Below are 20,215 nucleotides of genomic sequence, written 5' to 3' on the forward strand. Positions count from 1 at the left end.
GGGACCACGTGTCATCACTCCGAGGAGCTCTCCACACTCCTGCCACTTGGGCTGTAGTCAGGGAGGATCCTTCCAGGTGGCACTATCTGCCTAGGGATCAGTCTGCGGGGACAGACCTTGCCCCAACACACAAAGGGCAGGAGAGAAAGTGGCAGCAACACCCTGACGGTACCTGAGACAGGAGCAGAAGTGCCCCCCCCGTATAACGACAGGGGAAAGGTCAGCCTCCCCCCTCCTCTTAAACATGCTCCTGGAACACCTCCTCTGCCACTACTGCTTAAAAATAGGCAAGCAAACAGCTCGTGGCATGTTTCTACTGGTCTTCTGAACAGTCTCCTGGCGCATCTCCTGTCTGACTACACTTGTCTCACTTCCACGTGACAGAGACATCACACTTCTCTGAAAACCATATTTAACCTTTTTTATTTTTCTTGCAAAAACCACCTTAGAAAACCGGTGCATCTTCAGGAAGCCACATTTAATTGCAGCAGTACAACAGGACACGCCTGGATTCGATTCCATTTGGACCTATGGAATGAAGGGGAGGAGGCCAAGATCCCCCAGATCCCTCCCTTGCCTGATAAATTGCAACACTCCTCAGTCGATTTGGCAGGTCACCCTGACCCCCGGCTGAGGCACTCAAGCAGGTTTTGCAGCCAATGACTGGAAGGTCCCAGCTTATGTTGGAATCTGCTGGTTGCCAGGTTTCCTCTGTTTTTTCTTCTTCTTGACCTTGGATACACCAGTGTCCATCCCACTGGAATATTCAGATCGCAAGATCTCAGCCAGGCGATGTTTGCCATGGGTCTTCTTGAGAAGGTCAGACCTGGGCAGGGGGAAGAGAAGAGGAATTAGATTTCCTTCTCTCCAAAACGCTGCTAGGTAGGTTACTTATTTTACAGCTGTGGAAAGTGACATTTGCGCATTAGCAGAAGAGCAGCTTCCTTTTCTTGAGGCTTGATTTGAAATTCCGTCTCATGCAAAATTAGATATTGTTGTGACAGGTTTTCACAAAGGTGGCAAAATATCATGCCGTTTTTAAAAGCAAGCCTTTGTTCTGTACAAATGCTCTTGCAGGGGTGGTGGGGAGAAGGAGGGAAGGCTGTGCGCTGAAGGCTGATGAATTAGGTGACACAGCAGTTTGGAAATTATAATAATAATAAAAAAAACCTAACAGCCTTAAGACATTGAACAATGGAAACATTTTATAAACAGAGCTTAAATGCAGAGCTTGAAAACACAAAAACCCCAAACAAACAAGCAGGGGAAAAAAAAAAAAAAAAGTCAGGAGTTTAAACCCAACAGACTCTCTTCTTGCGGTATCCTGCAGACATCACATGCACCTTGCAGCCTCCCTCTCCAGGGACCGGCTTTTGCAAAGGTAGCTGCATTCTGCCCAGCCACTAAACACCAACATGGATCTCCCTGTAGCCTAAACTGCCAGCTATAAATATAAAAACCCACTCAGCAGTTTTCCACTACAAGTTCTGCCACTGTCCTGCTCTATAACCTTGGGCAAAGCTCATCCTCATTGCTGCCATCACCCTCGTTTGTTTAAACTGCAACCTCTTGGGTGCAGGACCCGTCGCTCCCTACCACGTTCCTGGACACAACGGGGCATCCACAGCTATTGGTGTTGCACACCCCACTCTCCTCTTGATAGTAAGGACCAGGAAAAGACCTTAAAAATTTCCAGAGAAGTGAACTGAAATCTCTCTGTCCCTCTAAATGCGAGGGAACTGAACAGAGGCCCCACATCTATGCCAGGGTGTGTTTATGACAGTACATGGACCTCAGCTTGACGCCTCATAGCACGGCCTCTTGTAGTTCCTTCAGGTGTCCAGAGCCATGCTGGGGATCACAGGAGAAGGAAGCATTTTTGTCTGCAGCAGCAGATCAATCCCTTTATTAGGCCAAACACACGCAGGCGCCAAGGGAAGCAAACTCCGGGCTGTCTGGGGTATTTGCTTGCGCCTTTTTCCACGGCTTGTTTTCCATCCCCAGGTTTCATGGCTGGAGTGGGTTTCGAAGGATGGATTGGAATGGTAAGAAGGATAGTGTGATGATTACCGCTGAAAGAGTTTTCCCTAGAAGAGAAAGCCTGGAATACACAGGCAGGAAGACGCTGCTACCTTCAGCCTAGTCTCCATTCTCACACTAATTAAGCATCCAAGCTCTGCATGGGCAGAGGGGCTAGAGACTGGACGTACCGGAGAAGAGGGACGCACAGCCACTACCTGAACTCACGGGAACTAAGGCAAAAAGACAGAATCCACTTGGAAGAGGCTGTACAGCTAACGGAGCAAACGTGCTGTTGGCAAAGCCGTACCTGCAGTACCTCCGCAGCAGAGGTGTCCTATCAAACTGCCTTCCTGACGGCACAAGCACAGCAGCACGGAGGGAGGCTTGTGGGTGCACGCACAGCACCAGGCTAAGGTGTGCCCTCAACCAGCCCAGCTCTGCTGCAAAAACTCTGTAGTGCAGCTGTATCCTCTGCTCAGCCCCCTCCATCACTGATAAAGTTTCTATTTGACGCTTCCATTGCGTCTCCAAGCATCTACTACAGTAATCCGAGGGTTACAAAGCAGATCAGTTTACTTAACAACAGGGAACTATCTGCTGCAAGAGGACAAGTAATCCACCAGTAGCTGCCGGGCTGAGTTTCAGCTCAGCAGGGAGGTTGTCCAACGCTTTATTATCAATCAGGTGAAATCATTGCCCAATTAGTAAATCAATACCCCCTGCTGTGGTGATCAGCTGTACATAGAAAAGCACGGACGCAGGGAAAAGGGAGGCTTCTCCCTCTAACCAGGGCCACAAAAATCAATGGAGCTGTGCTGTGGAACCTGTGCTGATCACTGAGAGAAGAAAAGCAGCTGTCAAGGCCCTGTTTAACCACGAGATGGAGGAGCCACAGGCAACAGCCACAGTCTGGAGCGACAGCACACCAGGAAACATGCACTAAGTCAGGATCCCTGGCTGGATTCTGATTCCTCTTGTAAACCTGTAAACTCTCCTCTCTGCTCCACCGGCGAAAGTCTCTGAGGCTCTGCCAGAGCAGTCAAGATAACGTCAGCAAGGAAAAGGCGCCCTGTGGTTATGAGACAAAGCCCAGGAGAACAGAGCAAGACCTTGATATTCACCCTCCGAGCATCCTTGGGCAACGTATTTAATCTCTTTGGCCTTCGTGTCCATTCTCCCACCTCATAACCCGGGATGACTGCGTTTCCCCTGCTGCCGAAGGCCGGTGTGATGTTGATTTAAGAGAGCTCTGTGGTAATACTGGATGCTGTGGCAAAAAGCTTCACAGAAAGGTTGTAAATGTAAGATGCATTTGCAACACAGACAGAACCCATGTTCCCATCACTGGATAAACACATGGATTGTCAGCATCTCTTTCTGTGATCTCATGTCTCGGTATCACGTTATATTGAGCCCTAATGAGAACACATCATCTTGATAACGGGCAGAGAAATCCCCAGCCCTTTAAATGCCTCCCTCCAAACACACCACTCAGTCTTTAGGTAGGGAACTACAAAACAGTGCATCTAAGGGGAACTTGCAGGGGAAAAAAAGATTCACTAATGACTGACCCATCCCAGTGTGCTGCAGTGCCAAGATGTCAGCGGGGCTTAAAGGAGAAAGGAATGTTCAAACGGATGAGAAAATAGCCACTTTTATTAGCTGGGGGAAAATGAGACAGGAATAGAGAAGTCATAACTCAGAAAATGAAACAGCCCTACCACGTGGGTTAGGAAGAACCTGTCCCTGAACACACGCTATTTGACTTCTCTGTGTTACTGTCCAGCACAGTGGGTGTTGAGTGCTGTGACATATTGGATGCCAGGCAGAAGCACCACTGGACTACTACTCTTTTACACTAGATATGGGGCATCAGGACTCCCATAAAAGACAGACGGGAATTGGTAAGTAGTCAGAGAAGCCAGCAGAGGTGAGTTAGCACCACCTAATTTCAAGTGGGGGACACATCATCCTTTCATTTGCAAGGCTTAACTCCAGACCCAACCACTGCTTCAGGCTTTATGTTCCACGTATAAGGCAAAACCAGCATCACCCCAAGATCTATCTAATCACCTCATCAAGGGGAGAGAAAGGTGCTTTGCACAGTGAGGAAGGGAAGGCTGAGAGCCTAGTAATTGCTTGGCATGGTCTGAGAAAGCTTCCCTCCTCCTCATGGAGGCAGGGGAAGAAATAAAAGACCCAGGTTTACAGCTGCCTGGGCACATCTGTAATTAAGCTGCAACCCCCCAAAAGCTGCTACCAAGAGCCTCAGAAGAGAGACAATAAGGAGATAGAGGAACTGCCCCCAGATGACTTTGTTAAGTCCTGAAAGGCCGGGAAAGACAAGGCCAGAGACAAAGAAAAGCTCTGTCCTCCAGAATTATTTCATTCACTTTTTAAATAGGAGAAACTCGTGAATCTTGCTAAGTACATCACCGAATGATGAAAAGGTAAGAGGAGCATCCAGAAGAAACAGGTGAGAAAAAGTGTACAGCGAATAAAATCCTTCTTTCCTTTGTTTCAGTTTCCTTCTACCTCTACCTGCCGAGCCCCTCCCAGCATGCTGCTCCCCTTCCCCACCCCACTCTGGGGCTGCAGTGGTCTGCAGGGGTGCTGGTGCTGCCCAACTCTTCACCTTAGAGGAAAACTGAATGATTTGGACCAGTTTCCTTTTCTGGCCCCTTGACTCTTAACTCTGCTTCGCTCCAGAGTATCAGAAAAGATTCAAGGCAAATCTTTTTTCACATCATGAAAAAACCCCAAAACCAAAGGAGTGAACACAGTACAGGCGATTAGCCTGAAATGATCTGTGTTGTTTTCAGCTCTGTCTGCTGCTCTGCCACACAACACGAACTCACCACCGAAGTCCCACCTCGCTCATGTGCAACACACCATCAACACACCCAGCCTGGGACTTCCACACACCTTGGGTGATCGATGGCTTTGCAAGCTCTGAAGACACCGTCCACTGAACGCCACAATCACTAGCGACAAGATGGCAGAATAACAGACACTGTACCGTGGCAAAAAACCCTCAAGAGAAGTATACTGAGCTGAGCTTTGAGGGTGTTCAACATAGCTGAGATCCTGTGGACAGCTCCAAGGCACAAACAGAAGAGGAAGACAAGCGTACACAGGCTGTTCTGTTTCTATCTAACACCCCATTCATCTCCCAAGATCATAAGAACGATAAAGTTTCATCAGCCGATTTTGTCAGATTGAATTTGTTACAATATGCAACCCACGATCCTGAATGTGGAGACTCTCAAATATTCAGGTGTGAAAAGGCCCAGTGACCTTGAACAGCAATGAGTATCCGACACCATTTTCCATTTTCATTTCAAAATTCTAACACATATGCTTCATTGACACATCTGCTTCAGAGAACTGAATCACAAGCTGATCTCCAAGCCAAAACCTCCCACCTGCCTGAGCTGCGGTACATACATGCGGATGGTTTTCTTGGACATCATTTGACGGCTCAGAAGATGCCTCTGCCAGTCTTTTTACCTAAACGGTGAGTGTGCCTGTTCTTGGAGAGGTCTCCTTCAACTTGGTTGGCATTGCTGTCTGTTCTTTTGTCTTGAGCTGCGTGAAATGCTGGTGCAATGCAGCGCAGCAAGTGTAGTGACCTTTCACCAACTAGCAGCATCTGCAGCAACCAAAGGCTCCCAAATCGCTCCAGCTGAGGAAGAAGGAGTATAAAGTTCTGACGCGCAGTCCCAGAACTCACGGCGTGTCTTTGGAGGAGACAGGAGTAGGCTGTTCCATTTATCAGAAAACATTTCAACATGGATTGCGCTATCAATCTGCCTGACAGCATCTCCAACAGCTCCTTGAAATCGTGCCAGCAACGGAGCTGGGTTACCTCTGGGCCAAGGCTGCTGCAACACCTGCTTTTTCTACTTAGAGTGTGGGATGAACCATCTGCAGCCAACACAACCCTGGTTGGGTTGGTTTTTCTGTTGTTTTTTTTTAACGGAGTGGGGGCAAGAAATTCATCAGCAATCCTACCCTGCTCTCGACAAGTCAGCAGATGGCCTAGGTACTCTGTTATCAGCTGAAGCAAACGCTAGCTTGAGAAGATCAAGGAAAATTATTACCTAGTCAGCCTGAGCATCAAGCGCTGTTCCAGAACAGCCAGAGCAGAGCAGTCTTCAGGCAGAGACATGCCCACCTTAAAGTAAAGCTCACCTTACCCCTACTGAAGTCAACTGTATTTCAGCTACATGGAAAGAGACAAAACCCCACTGTTTCATCACCATCCCTTGGTCTCCACCCTATGGAGAACAGATGAAAGCACCACTGGGAGGCTGGGAACCTCCCAGGGCTCTTGCTTCTGTCAGGCTCTTTCCCAGCCTAAAGGGCAGAATATATTTCAATTAGAGAGACCTGATAATGTTTTGGTGTGTACCAAACAGCACAGAAGTTTTCCAGCTCCATGTGCAAGCCCTATTAGCTTGCTCAAAGATGGAGCAAACTCTGTGCTGTGGCAGCACAGGACAGTAATAACGGGCATTGCTGCATGCAGATCATCGGATGGATTTTACAGTTCCAAAACAATTTCATAACAGGACTTTTTTATAACTTCACGATGTGGTAAGCAGGACCCATCTGTGCCCCTGAACTGCCTTAAAGAGCGACAGTGATGCTTCGTTTCACAGCAGCCATGTCTCTTACTCTTAATTTCTAGGTCTGTTTGCTCTCCAGTCCATGAATACAGTCTTACCTGAGCTCCAGTCTGGCTTTCTAGAGCAAACTGCCCAAACCAAGTGCAATTCCCAGTGGGCAGAATTCCAGACTTGCATTTTGACTAATTAAGTGATATTAGGAAAGCTGTAAACGGCGCACAAAAACTGGCAGGCAAACTGCTTCTAATGATTAGACAATTGCTGTGCAGGGAGACCCAGCTGCAGCCTTGATTCGCAAGCCCTGTCAATAGAAGCATTAGTCTTTCCAAAATTGTCAATGTCAAGACACTCAAAAGTGGAATCAAAGATACGAGTTAGGAGAGAAGGTAAAAGCCTACTAGTGCTCACCCAAAGGAGACTGCTGCCCTAGCCGTAACAAAGGAGGACACAGAGGTTTAACAAGGTGTATTTCCCAGCAGGACTCTCAATTCTCTCTGACCGCTAAACGCTGAAGAATGAATCAGGCACAATAACCTTACAGGCAAAACCTTAAGGGCATGATGATGTCCACATTCTGAGCAACGGCAGCATAATAATGTAAATCAATCCCCTCAAACAGAAGCACCCTGGACACCTTTTCTTGATCCCATTTTAGTGAAGGGTTGGACTTAAACTCTGAAGCATGAAGGGATTTTCACCTTAATTTTTAGACGCACTTTTTGCACGTGCTGTAGCAACTATGAATATACCTGATACTCATAAGTAAATTCAATCTCTCTGAGCATTTCTGGCATCAGAGATATCCTGTAACAATGAGTTCCACAGAATCTATTGAACTTAAAAGATTTATCTCTTTCTTCGTAATGGCTTGAATTCACAAACAAGGCAAATTAAGTTGCAGCTCCTCATTACAGTGAAACCCTTCAGGGACAAACACTAGTCTTCCACAGTTCAAAAGGAGAAAACAGACCATCAGTCGCCACAGAATCCCATAAAACCCCACTGATCCAAAAAGCCAAAGACTGAGTAGCACAGGGGTGCTTGGTGGAACGGCAATAGGTCTTTGGCATCTGCATTGTGAAAGAGTCAAAAGACATGTCTATCTGGCACGTCAGCTACTTCCTGCGCGTGCTGCTTCTCTGCAGTGAACCAACGACAGTTAATCCCTCGATGGAGGTGGGATCAGCTTCCTTGCATCTACCCTTTGGTAAAAGCATGAACCCAGACCCTTACTAAGCTGAGGTACTGTAACTTAATACACAGGATCTGGTTCATTGCTCGTCTCTTCCCTAAACACACCATTTCAACTTCCAAAAAAAAAATCACAAGCAATTATTTTTCCATCTTCAGATAGGGTTTTGCGAGAACCACTACAGCTAAGGGGACAGCTGGTGTGCGTGAAGAGGTTTAAATAAATACATGAAAGTTTTACACGTGCATTCAGGAGAGAGCTGCTTCCACATTTCAGCACTGAACCATCACACACCTGGCTGCTCGGTCTTCCTGTCTCACCTTCCCCAAGCAGGATCTCTAAGGAGGCACTAAGCACAAAGGGAGACTGCAAAAGAAATGAAAAGTCTTCTTTGTCCTCTTAAGGAAACATTTAATGGTTGTCTTTACCCCACTTTCAACCTGGACTGCCTGTTCTTTATTCTCTGGGCAGGTGCTGAGAGATGAGGCTTTAGTGAGCAGACCGACTAAAAACAAGTATCAGATGTTTGGAGACAACGTGTGATACGACAACAGACACTCATGGTGTCACGTGAGAAATATAATTAAAGCAATTGCTCTGTGACTATGCTGTTATAACTTCAAGCCTTGCATTTTACAATTAAAAACCGTTTGTCTTCTAAATGGCAGGCTAAATTCTGCTTTCTGCTCTGTCAGGGTGAAATCAAAAGCAATTCTCTGTAAGTTAACAGCACTATTTTGAATTTATGCTAGTGAAGACTGAATTTGAATCTATATTCACTTTCTCTAAACTATCCCATAAATACTAATATATTTTCTCTCTTTTTTTTTTTTAAGCACACACAGAGAAAGTTGATTAGAAACAAGTTTAACAGGCAAGAACAATTGTTGCACGTCACACCTTTGGCTACTTCTGCAGGGTCTTAACTTTCCAGATGCTCCCGGATTTGAAATCTGGAGCTTGAGCCGTGACGAACCTGTGCAAAGTCTGCCCACTTTCCCTGAGCTGCAATTATATGTTCCATGGGCAAATGAGCTTTCCAATCACTCTCAGACCATTTGTTCTAACACCTCCACATCCCCCAACCCCACACGTCCTGTGCACAAGCTACCTACTGTATCTTGAGCTTGTCTGTACTATAATAGGATGAAGACTTGGGGAGGAGGAACGCCATCTAAAAGAGGTTCGTAACAAGGGAAAAAGTAGCTCTAACAGAGTAGCAACATCATAGGAACAGAGAGAGGCATTGTTGCAGGCCAAGTAATCCTGTGATACGCTACTGTCAGTCATAGCTTGACACCCTGCTGGGCCAGCAAGACATCAAAGCCCACCCCATACCATCTTACATGCTCTTTATCGGCTAATCAGGCTATTCTTCCTGAAATAAAGCTCCGTTAAATCCCCTGCTCACAGGGGCATTCCCATCCTGTTGCCCATCTGCTAGCGAGGGTCAGCTGAAGCAGGAGGCAGATCAGCAGCCTGTCCCTGGTGGCTTCTCAAAGCAGGACAATGCGGTCTCCAACTTTTTATTTTATTTTAAAATCCCTTCCCCTTGCATTCTCCCCGCCTCCCCCCCAAGATATGTACATGTACAAGAGATGTCACCACCCCAGGAACAATTACGTGGATTAGTGCTTCATTTGCACGGGTAACGTTCGCTAACGGAGTTTGCGGCAACAATTACGTGGGAAGAGTCACAACTGATACTGCGAAAAGAAAAAAGATTTTCCTCCTTTGAATTATTGCAGTGACTTTACTGGCAAGCCAGAGGTTCATATCCTGCCACTGTGCTAGGGAAGAGCGCGAGCCCTTAACACTGTAATCCCAAAAGGGAGGATTACCTGTCCTGTGGAACCAACTCAGAGTAGCTAGGATCAGACGTACTGAGCACCTTCAGCTCCATTTCAAGCAGAGAGGAGGATTCAGGGCTCTGCTCCTCCAGAAGCATCACAGAGTCTCAAATCCCTCACCCAGGAAAGGAGTACCCAGGAACAGCCCTGTCCGCACACCAAAGGGGACGGAGCTGTAACTCCAGGTTTGCTACAGACTCTCCCTGGGAGACATCCCGCACGATTTTGCAAAAATGCTTCTGCCAGAACTACTTAAATCTACAGGCAGCAGAGCACAAGTTTGTAGAAGGATCATTTCTACCAACAGATCTGCCTTTTGGTTTGGGCTTGTACTTCTATAACTATAGTCAATCATATCATTAATAACTAAAAAACCACATTGCAGGCCTCCCCTTTCCTTCAGGTACTAAGCTAACATCGTCTTAGGGAGAAGAATAAGTAGTCCAAGCTGCAGCTGACCATTCCAAGAGGATTTGTCCCAGGGCAAATCTGACAGCCAGGAAACTGCAGGAGAAAGCCTACAAAAGACTGCCTGTCTTGTGTAGAAGAGGTGATAAAAAAGGCCACAGGAGGCCACAGAAGGCCTTCAAAGACAGTAAGACACATACTTTGCTCCTGATGCAGTGGTATTTGTCGAGGCTGGGAAGGAGAAGACTATCTTGTGAGATAAATCAGCACTCATACAGCCTTGCTCATAATGTGCAGGACAGTCAACTTCAGATTTGAGAAGTGAAAACATTAATTTCTCTGCTATTTCCTTGATGCTTTTATCGTTGCGTACCCTACACCAGCAGCAAATACGTATGAGCCCAGCTATATATGCGGGGGCCTTTCCCTAGACAGGGATGAGGACAAAGAGTTGCTACTGCAGCTGATCTTGAGCCAGGCATCACAGCTCTCTAGGACTGGGCGATTGGAAGTGGGAATGTGAATGGAAAAAAATCTCACAGCTTCTGCTGTGGAGGTGCTTGGCCACGGCAACAGGGCTGCTCCTGGAGCTCTGCGCAAGAAAGAACCACTCCAACATATGGGAAGTCTCATGCTTTGCTCTGGAACACTGCCTGCACCCTTCCTCATTCTTCAAGGTAGCTCGAGTGAAGTATAAATAAAAAAAAAATCAGACTGTTTCTGCTCATAAGACTCAATAGAAGGTGGTGTTTTTCAAGTGCTCTGAAAATGGAAAAGCTGCAGCAAACCCCAGGCTAATCTATGTATGTGCATCCCCACACATTGCAGCTTCCTTCAAAAAAGAGCATCTTTATCAAAAGTCAAACTACAAAGTGAGCGGTCTGTTTTGTTTTGCCTTTTTTTTTTTTAAATTGAATTCCCACTCAAATGTTCAATCAGGTTGGTTTAATAAATATAATTTTTAGACTCTCTAAAGCCATTATAAAAAGGGGACCGAAACAACAGCTCAGAGAACAATGCAATCTAAACCAATGTATTCCTCTCGGGAACAATCACGCACGACCTGCCCACAGCGGGGGGGGTTGGACTAATGACCTTTGAAGGTCCCTTCCAACCCAAACCCTTCTACGATTCACGGAGCAAGCACAACCACCTTGAGGAGCAAAGCACACCATAGCTTGTCACGTGGTGTTCCTTCGCTCAGGAACATCAAGTTGGCCTACCTTTTTGGTCTTGGTTTAATTTTCTTCTTTGAGCCTGCAGTTGGAAGAGCAGTCAGGTTCTGGGGGGCATCTCTCAGGCCAAAGCTCTTGGCCACATGACCCAGGTGGAGAGATTTGATGTGGAAGATCTGCTTGAGGTTCCTGGGATAGGTGGTATAAGCACGAAGGAAAGACTGTAGTGCTGAGGGAGGTAAAAAAAAAGTTAATTCTGTTTGCTACTGCATTTATATACACACACACTTAAAGATTCATCTGTTCCAGCTGAAAGGACATTGGTCTTGCCCTTTGGGACACCTTCTGGTCAACAGCTGGTAGAAAAGGTTAGTATGTTAAAAATCTGTGAAGGTTGTTTCCTGAAAGGAAAAGGTAGGTGGTGGAGAAGCGTTAGGAAGTGAAACAAAGCTACGCTAAGCTGCATTAGGTTTGCCTCTTGCAAAGATGATCCTTCTGCCAGGAAGGGTGATGTTTGTAGCACATCTCGCACGAAGAGTCATTGACATCAAATGGTAGCAGACAAGGGGAGAGAGGAAATAGAGACACAGGTATGAAGAGAGGGAAGGAGAAGCATGGAGATGGCATAGGAAGACTCCTCTGATATTACAGTCCCAGTAGCCCATGCATTTTTCACCAGTTACTAGCTAGTCCCTTATAACTATCTGAGAGCCAGATGGATTTTCTGACTCATCACCACACTGAGAACAGAGCTCACCTTCTCAAAAGGGAAAAATAATAGAATTTGTGCAAATTTCCCTTCACATCTTTATATTCCTGTAATGCCCTTCCCTCAGGGCTCATTGCTCTAAAGACGATCATCCACTAATATGAACACTGCCACCGCTCCTCCACGCACCTGGAACATTAACTATACCCAGGCTGTCCTCCCCGCTATGGGGAATAGAGGGACTTTCAGCAAGGAAACTCTACAGCTCAAAAAACGCCTCCCTTCAATCCCCTGCTGCTCCTCCGCTTGCTAAACCTCCTGTGTCCCCCCAGCCCTCACTCCAACCACCACCTACATCTTTCTCTCCCTCTCAAACCCTCACAGCAGCAAGCTTTAAACTCTAACCTCTCCTGCCCTTGCCTGTTGAGCCACCGGACCAGCAAGTTTGCCCACAGCTTATGTCTAATCTCTTGGCAGCAGCCAGAGATTGGAGTTTATGAACAGTAATAAAAATGTCATTTTAGCAGATCAGCTCCTAGAAGGACCCAGGGAATCCATCAAAGCTCTGTTTACTGAGTAAAGCGAACTCCTTTTCCCAATCGATGAGAAGAAAAGATTGAGGTTTTTTTGCACCTTCTTCCCAATTTCACAATGCTACTCTTTTAGAGGCATCTGAGCACCAAGAGACCTGTGTTTTCCCAAAAAGAGAGTGCTAAATTCCAAATACCCAGTCTCTATGTTTCATCTGAAGGCCGTCCTTTTGAGGGCTTACAAAGCAGCTCAAATACTCTCAAAAACCCTATTCCGGTGCTTTTTTTCATAGTTATTGGTCAAATTCACCTGCTATGAGAAGGTGTAACTCTTCAAAAGGAACAATGTAAACTTGTTCCCACTCCGAATTTGGTCCCATTAGAGCTAATGTAGCTGCCTTTCTTGCAGCATTTGAAATGGTTGAAACTAAAGACCCTGTTATTGCGAAGGCTGAGCTCACCTCCCACAGCTCTCCAGGTAAGAAAGGCTGCTGGTGCTAACTCCCCAGAGCAGAGTTAAGAATCGAAGCGTCAAAGGCTCCCCTCTTCCCAAAGCCCTGACAGACAACTGCCAGATCCAGTCCTGAGTCAGGAGCGTGCAAACCAGGGAGAGGACACTAACCCAAAGCTGAACTAACAGCTCTGCTGTACCAGCAAGTCGAAACTTCAGCTCATGCAACTGTCTTACCCCTGAGGAGCTCAGAGCTGCTAACGTTCATTAAAGCACCTGTGAGATTTAAATGAAGACCTTTGTGGGTGTGATCCTTTTTTAAACCTTCACTATCAGGTCTTTAGACCTCTCCGTGTTGCCAGTCACGTTTCCCAGCTTTTATGTACAATTAGAGTGTCCAGATACTAAAAGATTTTTTTTTTTAAAGTTGAAATTCTTTTATAATTTTGTGATCAAAGAGATAGAGCTTTATGAAAACAACTCAGAAAGAATGGTAACAGGGCTGGTCAGGCTATAATTCACATAAAGGGTACCTCACCTTAACGCCACAGGAGCGAACTGCCTAAGCTGGTACAGTTTTTGCTACGCCAACATGAGTCTAAGGCAACATATATGGGCCTGGGGTGGGATTCAGCCTTGCGCTCATGTAAGAGAGTGGGTTTAGATTTGTCCTTTGCACCTGTGCATCCCCACTTTTCTATAGGAAATATAGGAAATGGAAGTGAGGAAAGTGAAAGGGGGGGGGGAAAAAAAAAAAAAGAGCACTACATATGATGGAGGTTAGAGAGGCTGGTTTGTTTTGAAACAGGGGACAGAAGGGTAATGAGATATGAAAGTGAGACAGGTGACATAACCTGTTCACCATGCTCTCAGCTGGCAGCCAGTTCCCAGCGCTGGCCCCAGAGCACGGCCTCAGCCACAAGGCTGGATAAACCATGGAGGCATTTTGCCAGCGTACAGAGCACGTGAGAACAGGGAGGAAGGATGCACCAAAACTGCCACGGATTGAAGCATCATGTCACAGCAGCGGGCCCTGAGGACCCAAAGGATGAGGCAAAATGCTCAACTATTGGCTATAAAATGGGGAACCACGGAGAAGAAAAGCAGGCTTCGCTTCCTCTACCCTTCCTGTAACCCCAGTGGCACAAAGGATTAGAGTCTCCTGACCTCCATCTGTCCCCACAGCTCCAGAACGGAGTACCTATCACCATGGAACCCTCTGGACAAGAGCCCTCCATTTCCCAAAAGGGGCTCCACGCTTCATGAGATTCGCCCTTCAGGTAGGAGGGCCCAGCTGTACCCCTCGTCCCACCCATCTCACCACTGATCAGTCAATCAAGTCTGAAGGGCAGCACCTTCACCGAACCATTTGATTTGAGTTTGGAAAACATGGGACAAGAGGCAGAAGGGGTGAGCGGGCAGGGAGCCACTCGCCTTTTGAAAGCGGGCTGCAGTGAAACCACTGCTTATTAACATTGACTAGGTCAGAAAATGGGGAAAAAAAAGAGAAAAAGAGAGAGAAACAAATGCATCTCTGGCACAGTTTCCAATTGATTGTCTGCCATGAAAGCAAAAGCCAGCTGCCATGTTAATTATTCATGATGCCTGGCGCAGAGGGGAGGAAGAGGGGGCTTATGGAAGCCACTCAGCAGTGGAAAATTTGCATATGTAGATAGCAGATCAGGAAAGAGAGGTGGAGTGCTCCTGTATAACAGAAATGGGATGTACGACATTTCAGCATCTCCTGATATATTTTCTATACTTCTTGTCCATGGCTGAAAAAAAGTTATTAGGGCTGAGGTCAGCAACAAGTGTGCATGGGGGTGTGTGTATGTGTGCACAGCGACATACCCTGAATAGAGGGAAACCACAGAGGTTTTATTAAGTGTGACCAGAGCCATTCAGTTGTTCTCCCTGTCACAGTCATTTCAGGTTAGAAGTTCGCATGGGGTATAAGGAATCCCAGGGGAGCCACAAGAAGCTCATCCACGCAGAATCAAGGATTTGATCATATCAGTCATGTGCTTTGAGATCGTGGACTTAAAAGCGTAGCTATAAAAGCAGTTACACCAGTCAAGTAGCACAACACACCTGAAAATGGGTGCAAGCAAGCTGCTTGTGCAGCAAGCCTCTAACATTTTCACGAGAGAAAGGTATTTTGAAACCCTGAGGAAAAAAAACATCAGCACTGCAACTGTGTGTGTGTGTGTGAGCGGCGAGAATCAGCACAGTGACATGCAGTGGCAGGGGGTAGAGCAGAGAGTGAAACAGCAGGATTTCAAACACCTCGCCCATCAATACGGCTGTGCATCATCAAAGCATGCAGAATAATTCGGGGTAAGTAGGTAGTTACAGTATGAGCTCTAGTCATTCTGCCATGTCACCACAACATACAGAAAAAACCCAGCACCTTTGACTTCTTGAACAATCACTTCTCCTGATGCCAAACAATTTCAATGCTGAACTCAACTTCTATCTTGCAAACAGTCTTCCCGTACCCAGTTTCCATGATGACACTGGACAGCTCAAAGGTTAATTTCCCCACTTGGTACGTGATTTAGCACACGCGGTATGCTTGTACCATACTTGTACACACACACACATCAGGTATATATATAATAGTAAACAGGAATGATGAAGACCAGCAAAATTCATCTCATCAGGATCCCTCTCATCCAAACCTAACTGGAAACGCTGCAGAACTGAAATCAACAGGACTTCTATGCAAGCTTAGACAGCAGGATTTGACTCAAAGCGACAAATGAGGTGAAAAAAATAACAATCAGGAAGGGAGACACGTGGGAAGAGGAGACTCAAAAAAAGGGCAAAGGCTCTAGTCCTATATATTGTGAGCAAGAGCGGTTTAGACTCTTGCATAAAGAGCTTGCATTTTGTTGACTTGTCTCCACATTTAATAACCAAATTCCAAGGAATTGTCAAGGACCTTTGGGGCCTGACTTCCCACATTCCCTTTACAAACAGCTATTCAGCTTATATCAGCCTTACTGGGCAACACAACTGTACGTAGCAGAGGGGTGCCTACATTGCACCACCTTTTTGGCTTAGTGTTTATTTTCCCACCCTGTCCCTGGCAAGTGTTTCATCTTTCCTCAAAAATCCACCTTCCTCTGGACTTTCCAACGGAGAAGCAGAAGGGAAGAGTTTCTTGTATTGCTCAGTTGTGCATCCTGCCTGGCAAAGATGGGGATCAAATCCCAGATTTGCACCTAGCTACAATTATTATTAAATCCATCCCAGTTTTCACTCTTCCTGGCTTTTTGAGTAGTTGCCTTCTCTCTCAGTTTTCTCCCATCCCACACAACAACCTCTAGCCTAAGATCCTTGCCTGTTAAGAGTTGCTCCCATGGCATCCTGTCTTACAGGCTTCAAATTCATCCCTGGCGTAAACTGAAAGCATCCAGTGGGTATTGCACCAGGATGTGGTTAATCAGGTCACCCATGACCTTCGCAGCGTAACACACATAATCTATTCGCTCATGCGACTGGGTCAGAGCCCTCGGATGCGAATCCTACCGAAAGCCAAGATTAAACCTCATTTGCACGTAATATGGGAATGCAAGAAATTAACATTTAATATCATCGCAAAGCCTTCTGGGCCCATCTCAACCCCCTACAGAGCCCAATGGCCCCAAAATGTTTCTGCCAGGCCTTTTCCCTGAAGCTCCCCCCCCCACCCCCCCCAAGAAAGCCATGGCAGCTTACATGAGCCCTTCTGGAATAAACTGAAAAGAAAAGCACTGACCTTTCTTTGCCCACCGGACAGTCCCCTCGCTGGAGTGAACGTAATTTTCAAATTTTGTCTGCAAGACGGTGGCCCGCTCCCGGACTTCCTGCGGGTCCGTGCCATAGGATTTCTACAAGGGCGGTGGGAGGATTAGAGGAAAGAGAGAATTTGAGTCAGGAATAATGAAGCAGTTTACAATAGATTTAATAACAGTAAAATCACACAGTAACCACCCAGGGGCCAACAAAGGTAATCCTCTCAATATTACTAGAGAAAAAATACAGATAAAGACGTTAAAGTCAAAGCAGCCAGTGAGTGCTGTGTGGTGAGGAGAGCAAATCAGTTTTAATTCTGTGTTTTCTAACATCTATCACATCTTTTTCCTTTGCCTCCTTTTTTTTCTTTTTTTTTTGTCTTTCAGATTCAACAGGCCAGATACCACTGCTTGTTTCCATTGGAGTTGTTTGGAATAACTTCCCCAGACTCTGCGCTAAACGTTTTAGACTGATGTGGCAAGTTCCCCTGTGCAGTTCCCCAAAACACCTGGCCTACTTGTGGGGCAGGAGATCTACGTTCACCCCCAAGCTCTAGAGAACGGACCGAATTCAGTACCTGTGAACAGGGCCAACTGAATGAACTTCTTGCTATTGATGCCTACATGAAGTTTCCTCAGTGTCAACAAGTCACACATGACTAACTGCCACCACGTGGCTCCTCAGGAAGACAATCCCTTTGCACCAAAGGCATGACAGAAGAAGCTTCCTCAGACCTGAAGGGCAATTTTTTCTAGGATCAGACTGTAGGATGCAGCTCAGGAGATGGAAAACAAACATTCCTGGGAGCAAACTGTTGCTGGGAGAAGAAAAGAGGCTGTCTTTCTCTAAGTACCCAGGCAGAGAAAGGAAACGTGGACAAGAAAACAAGAGAATTTTCGATTGAAAGTTGACAAAAAAGCACAAAGCCAAGGATCCATGGATGTGAACCTCTCCCAAGAAAAGGGCCACAGTTCTCAAAAGCTACTCAAGACAGCAACCAGCATCCAAGTCTAAGAGTGCCAGATCCAAGGTAACTTGATTACTGGTCACCCCCTCATCTGTCGAGGGCTGACTGAAAACAAACATCCAGCTCCCAGATTCTGTACTAGGCCTATGCCAAGGCAACAATCCCGTTGCTCCTCCCTGGTAGATTTGCCTGCTCACACTGCAAACCCCCCCTTCCATCGCAGCTGCATCACCTCCGCACTGCTGCCAGCCCAGGGGAACCATATCACACCATGAACCTCAGTGATCATGGAAGGCAGGCAACGCCGCTGGCACCCTACCCAAAATGTTTTGCTGACCCAGATCTGCCACTCTACAGCCTAACAGCAAATCTGCCCAGAGACAGACCTCCAACGCAGTTGAAATTCCCTGCGCCGTGCCCTCTTTCGAACTCAGGATCCCACAGCTTCCAGCCGCTGGGTTATTCTTCAACGAAGCAAGCACACATGGGGACGAGAGCTCCTGCTCACTCACTGCCTGGACTGACTGTCCCCCCTCATCTCCAAAGACAATGGTGGGTATTTTAAGGCTACGTGAAGTCTCCCAGATTTCTGGTCTCTGCTGTCTCCCAATCCACTCGAGAAAGACTCACAACACAGCTCATTTCACAGACGCCTTTTAGTTGGACTTGGTCTGTGCCTATTAATCAGTTGAGACCGCCTCCAGTCGAGGGGCCTCTGTAAAGGTTTAATAAACTACAAGTGGTGCTGCCTCCCCGAAGCGGACACTCGTTGCTGTGACTAACAAGTTTCCATTGACGTGAAACATAAAACTTTCTCGCCCCGCCTGCTCCTCCTAGCCCCCATCACTTTTCTTTTGTTAAGCCTCCTGGCAGCACAAAGTGTCACCTTCCCAGTGTTTTTTAATATGAATGTGAAATTAGTGAGGCTTGCCCTTTCCCCTGGCGGACAGAATCCTCTGTTATTAAAAAGTAAAGCACTTTAATAATGAAAACTTTTTCTCTTTTTCCTGTGTTTTAACTGTTTAAAATTAATGAGAAGGGCATAACGGTTGTCAAAGCGATATTGAAAGCCGGGTAGCCAGGACCGAATAAGCACGAAAATCCCTCCAGAGTGTTAAATAAACAGTGCTTCAGCCCCCTCTGAATCCCTCTGTTGGTTATTGTATACATTCTGTAACAGCACTCAGAATAGATCTGAGCACCGGGGAGGCAGAAAGGTTTCAGAATTCCAATAAAGGCCTCAAATTAAAGACAGCCTGGTGCGAATTCCAGGAGAAAATTAAAGAGACCTCAAGCTTAAGTGACAGGTGACTTGCTTCTGTGTCACAACTGTCAGGGGATTTAGTGATAATATGGCAATATATTACAAAGGACTTTTCTTATTCCCCCCTTTAGGTTTCAAAATGAGGCATCTCTTCTTCCTGGTGCTGAGGGGGAAAAAAAAAAAAAGTAAGACAAAAATGACGGATAAAAACTAGGTGCATAATTTCCAAAATGTGAGGTCAGTCCAAGAGAAATAAATGAAAAAAGCAAATGGCAGGAAACATAATGTACTCGGAAAACAGCTTCTCCCCTCCTCCCATCTCCACCTTGTCTTTTATCCCCTTCAGCCCCTTGAGACAGATCTCATTTTAAAATTGCCCCCTAATCGGCATGAAAAAAAAATGTCTGTGTTTGATTCCTGCCTTCCATGGAAGTTCATCTAAAAAAATAAAAAATATACAATAATAATAATAAAAATCTAAATTTAAAACTGACTCTGAGCCAAACTGTGAAAATAAAACCTGCATACCATGTGAGTGTCTGGACAGATCAAATAAAACAGCGTTACTGGAAGTGTGCTGGAAGCCATCCTGTATGCTTTACTCGCACAAGCAAGCTTTAATCCTGCTCCTATCGTGGTTTGGATGAACAGGACAATTAATTTGAGACCTTGCACATTTTTCCAAGACCCAAAAGATAAAAGCCTACCCCAGAGGTTTGCTTGATCTACTCTCCATCTAGATGAATTTATTACATCCGTTAAGTAAGAAGCATTACTGCTGTTATGGAGAAATAGCGGGATAGGAGAACTTTTCTACCTTGTGTTTGCTTAGAGTAAAAGCCTATTCTGGCACATCCCTGACCACGAGGCACAATCACTGTGATCAATAACAGTATCTATAAGCTACAAGAAGAAATGGTCCTGGATGCAATGCTATTTTAACCACTTCAGGACATCGGGGGACTCCCCCAAACGCCAACTACACCAGGAGAAGACATACTTATTTCTTTCAGAAGGAGGAAACTTCTGATTATAAAGACTGCAGCTTTTAGGTTTGAGAGGCTGGGACAAGTACTGAAAGCTTCCGATTTCATTAAGAGAATATGTTAATGGGAGAAGGAATTGAAACACAATAAATCTAGACTGAGGTAGAAGAGTTCTTTCTTAAAACAGTAAAAAAAAAAAAAGATGGGGGGAAAAAAAAGCACCAAAAAGCCAGGCTGTAACATCTCCTGC

At 46.0% G+C, this 20,215-nt stretch overlaps 1 protein-coding gene across 1 annotated transcript in view; it reads right to left on the reverse strand.

The window, feature by feature from the left end:
* Positions 1 to 579: 579 nt before the first annotated feature.
* DDX31 (DEAD-box helicase 31) overlaps positions 580 to 20,215 on the reverse strand; it is a 49,831-nt gene continuing 30,195 nt past the window's right edge. Inside the window, exons 18-20 of the mRNA XM_086475550.1 lie at positions 16,732 to 16,843; positions 11,327 to 11,507; positions 580 to 826 (exon numbers count right to left, since the gene is read on the reverse strand). Of these exons, the coding sequence (XP_086331676.1) occupies positions 679 to 826; positions 11,327 to 11,507; positions 16,732 to 16,843 (441 nt within the window). The 3' untranslated portion in view covers positions 580 to 678. The remainder of the gene's footprint in view (positions 827 to 11,326; positions 11,508 to 16,731; positions 16,844 to 20,215) is intronic.

The sequence above is a fragment of the Leptosomus discolor genome, chromosome 19 (assembly GCF_034619465.1).
Source record: "Leptosomus discolor isolate bLepDis1 chromosome 19, bLepDis1.hap2, whole genome shotgun sequence".
In the NCBI taxonomy this organism is placed as follows: Eukaryota; Metazoa; Chordata; class Aves; order Leptosomiformes; family Leptosomidae; genus Leptosomus; species Leptosomus discolor.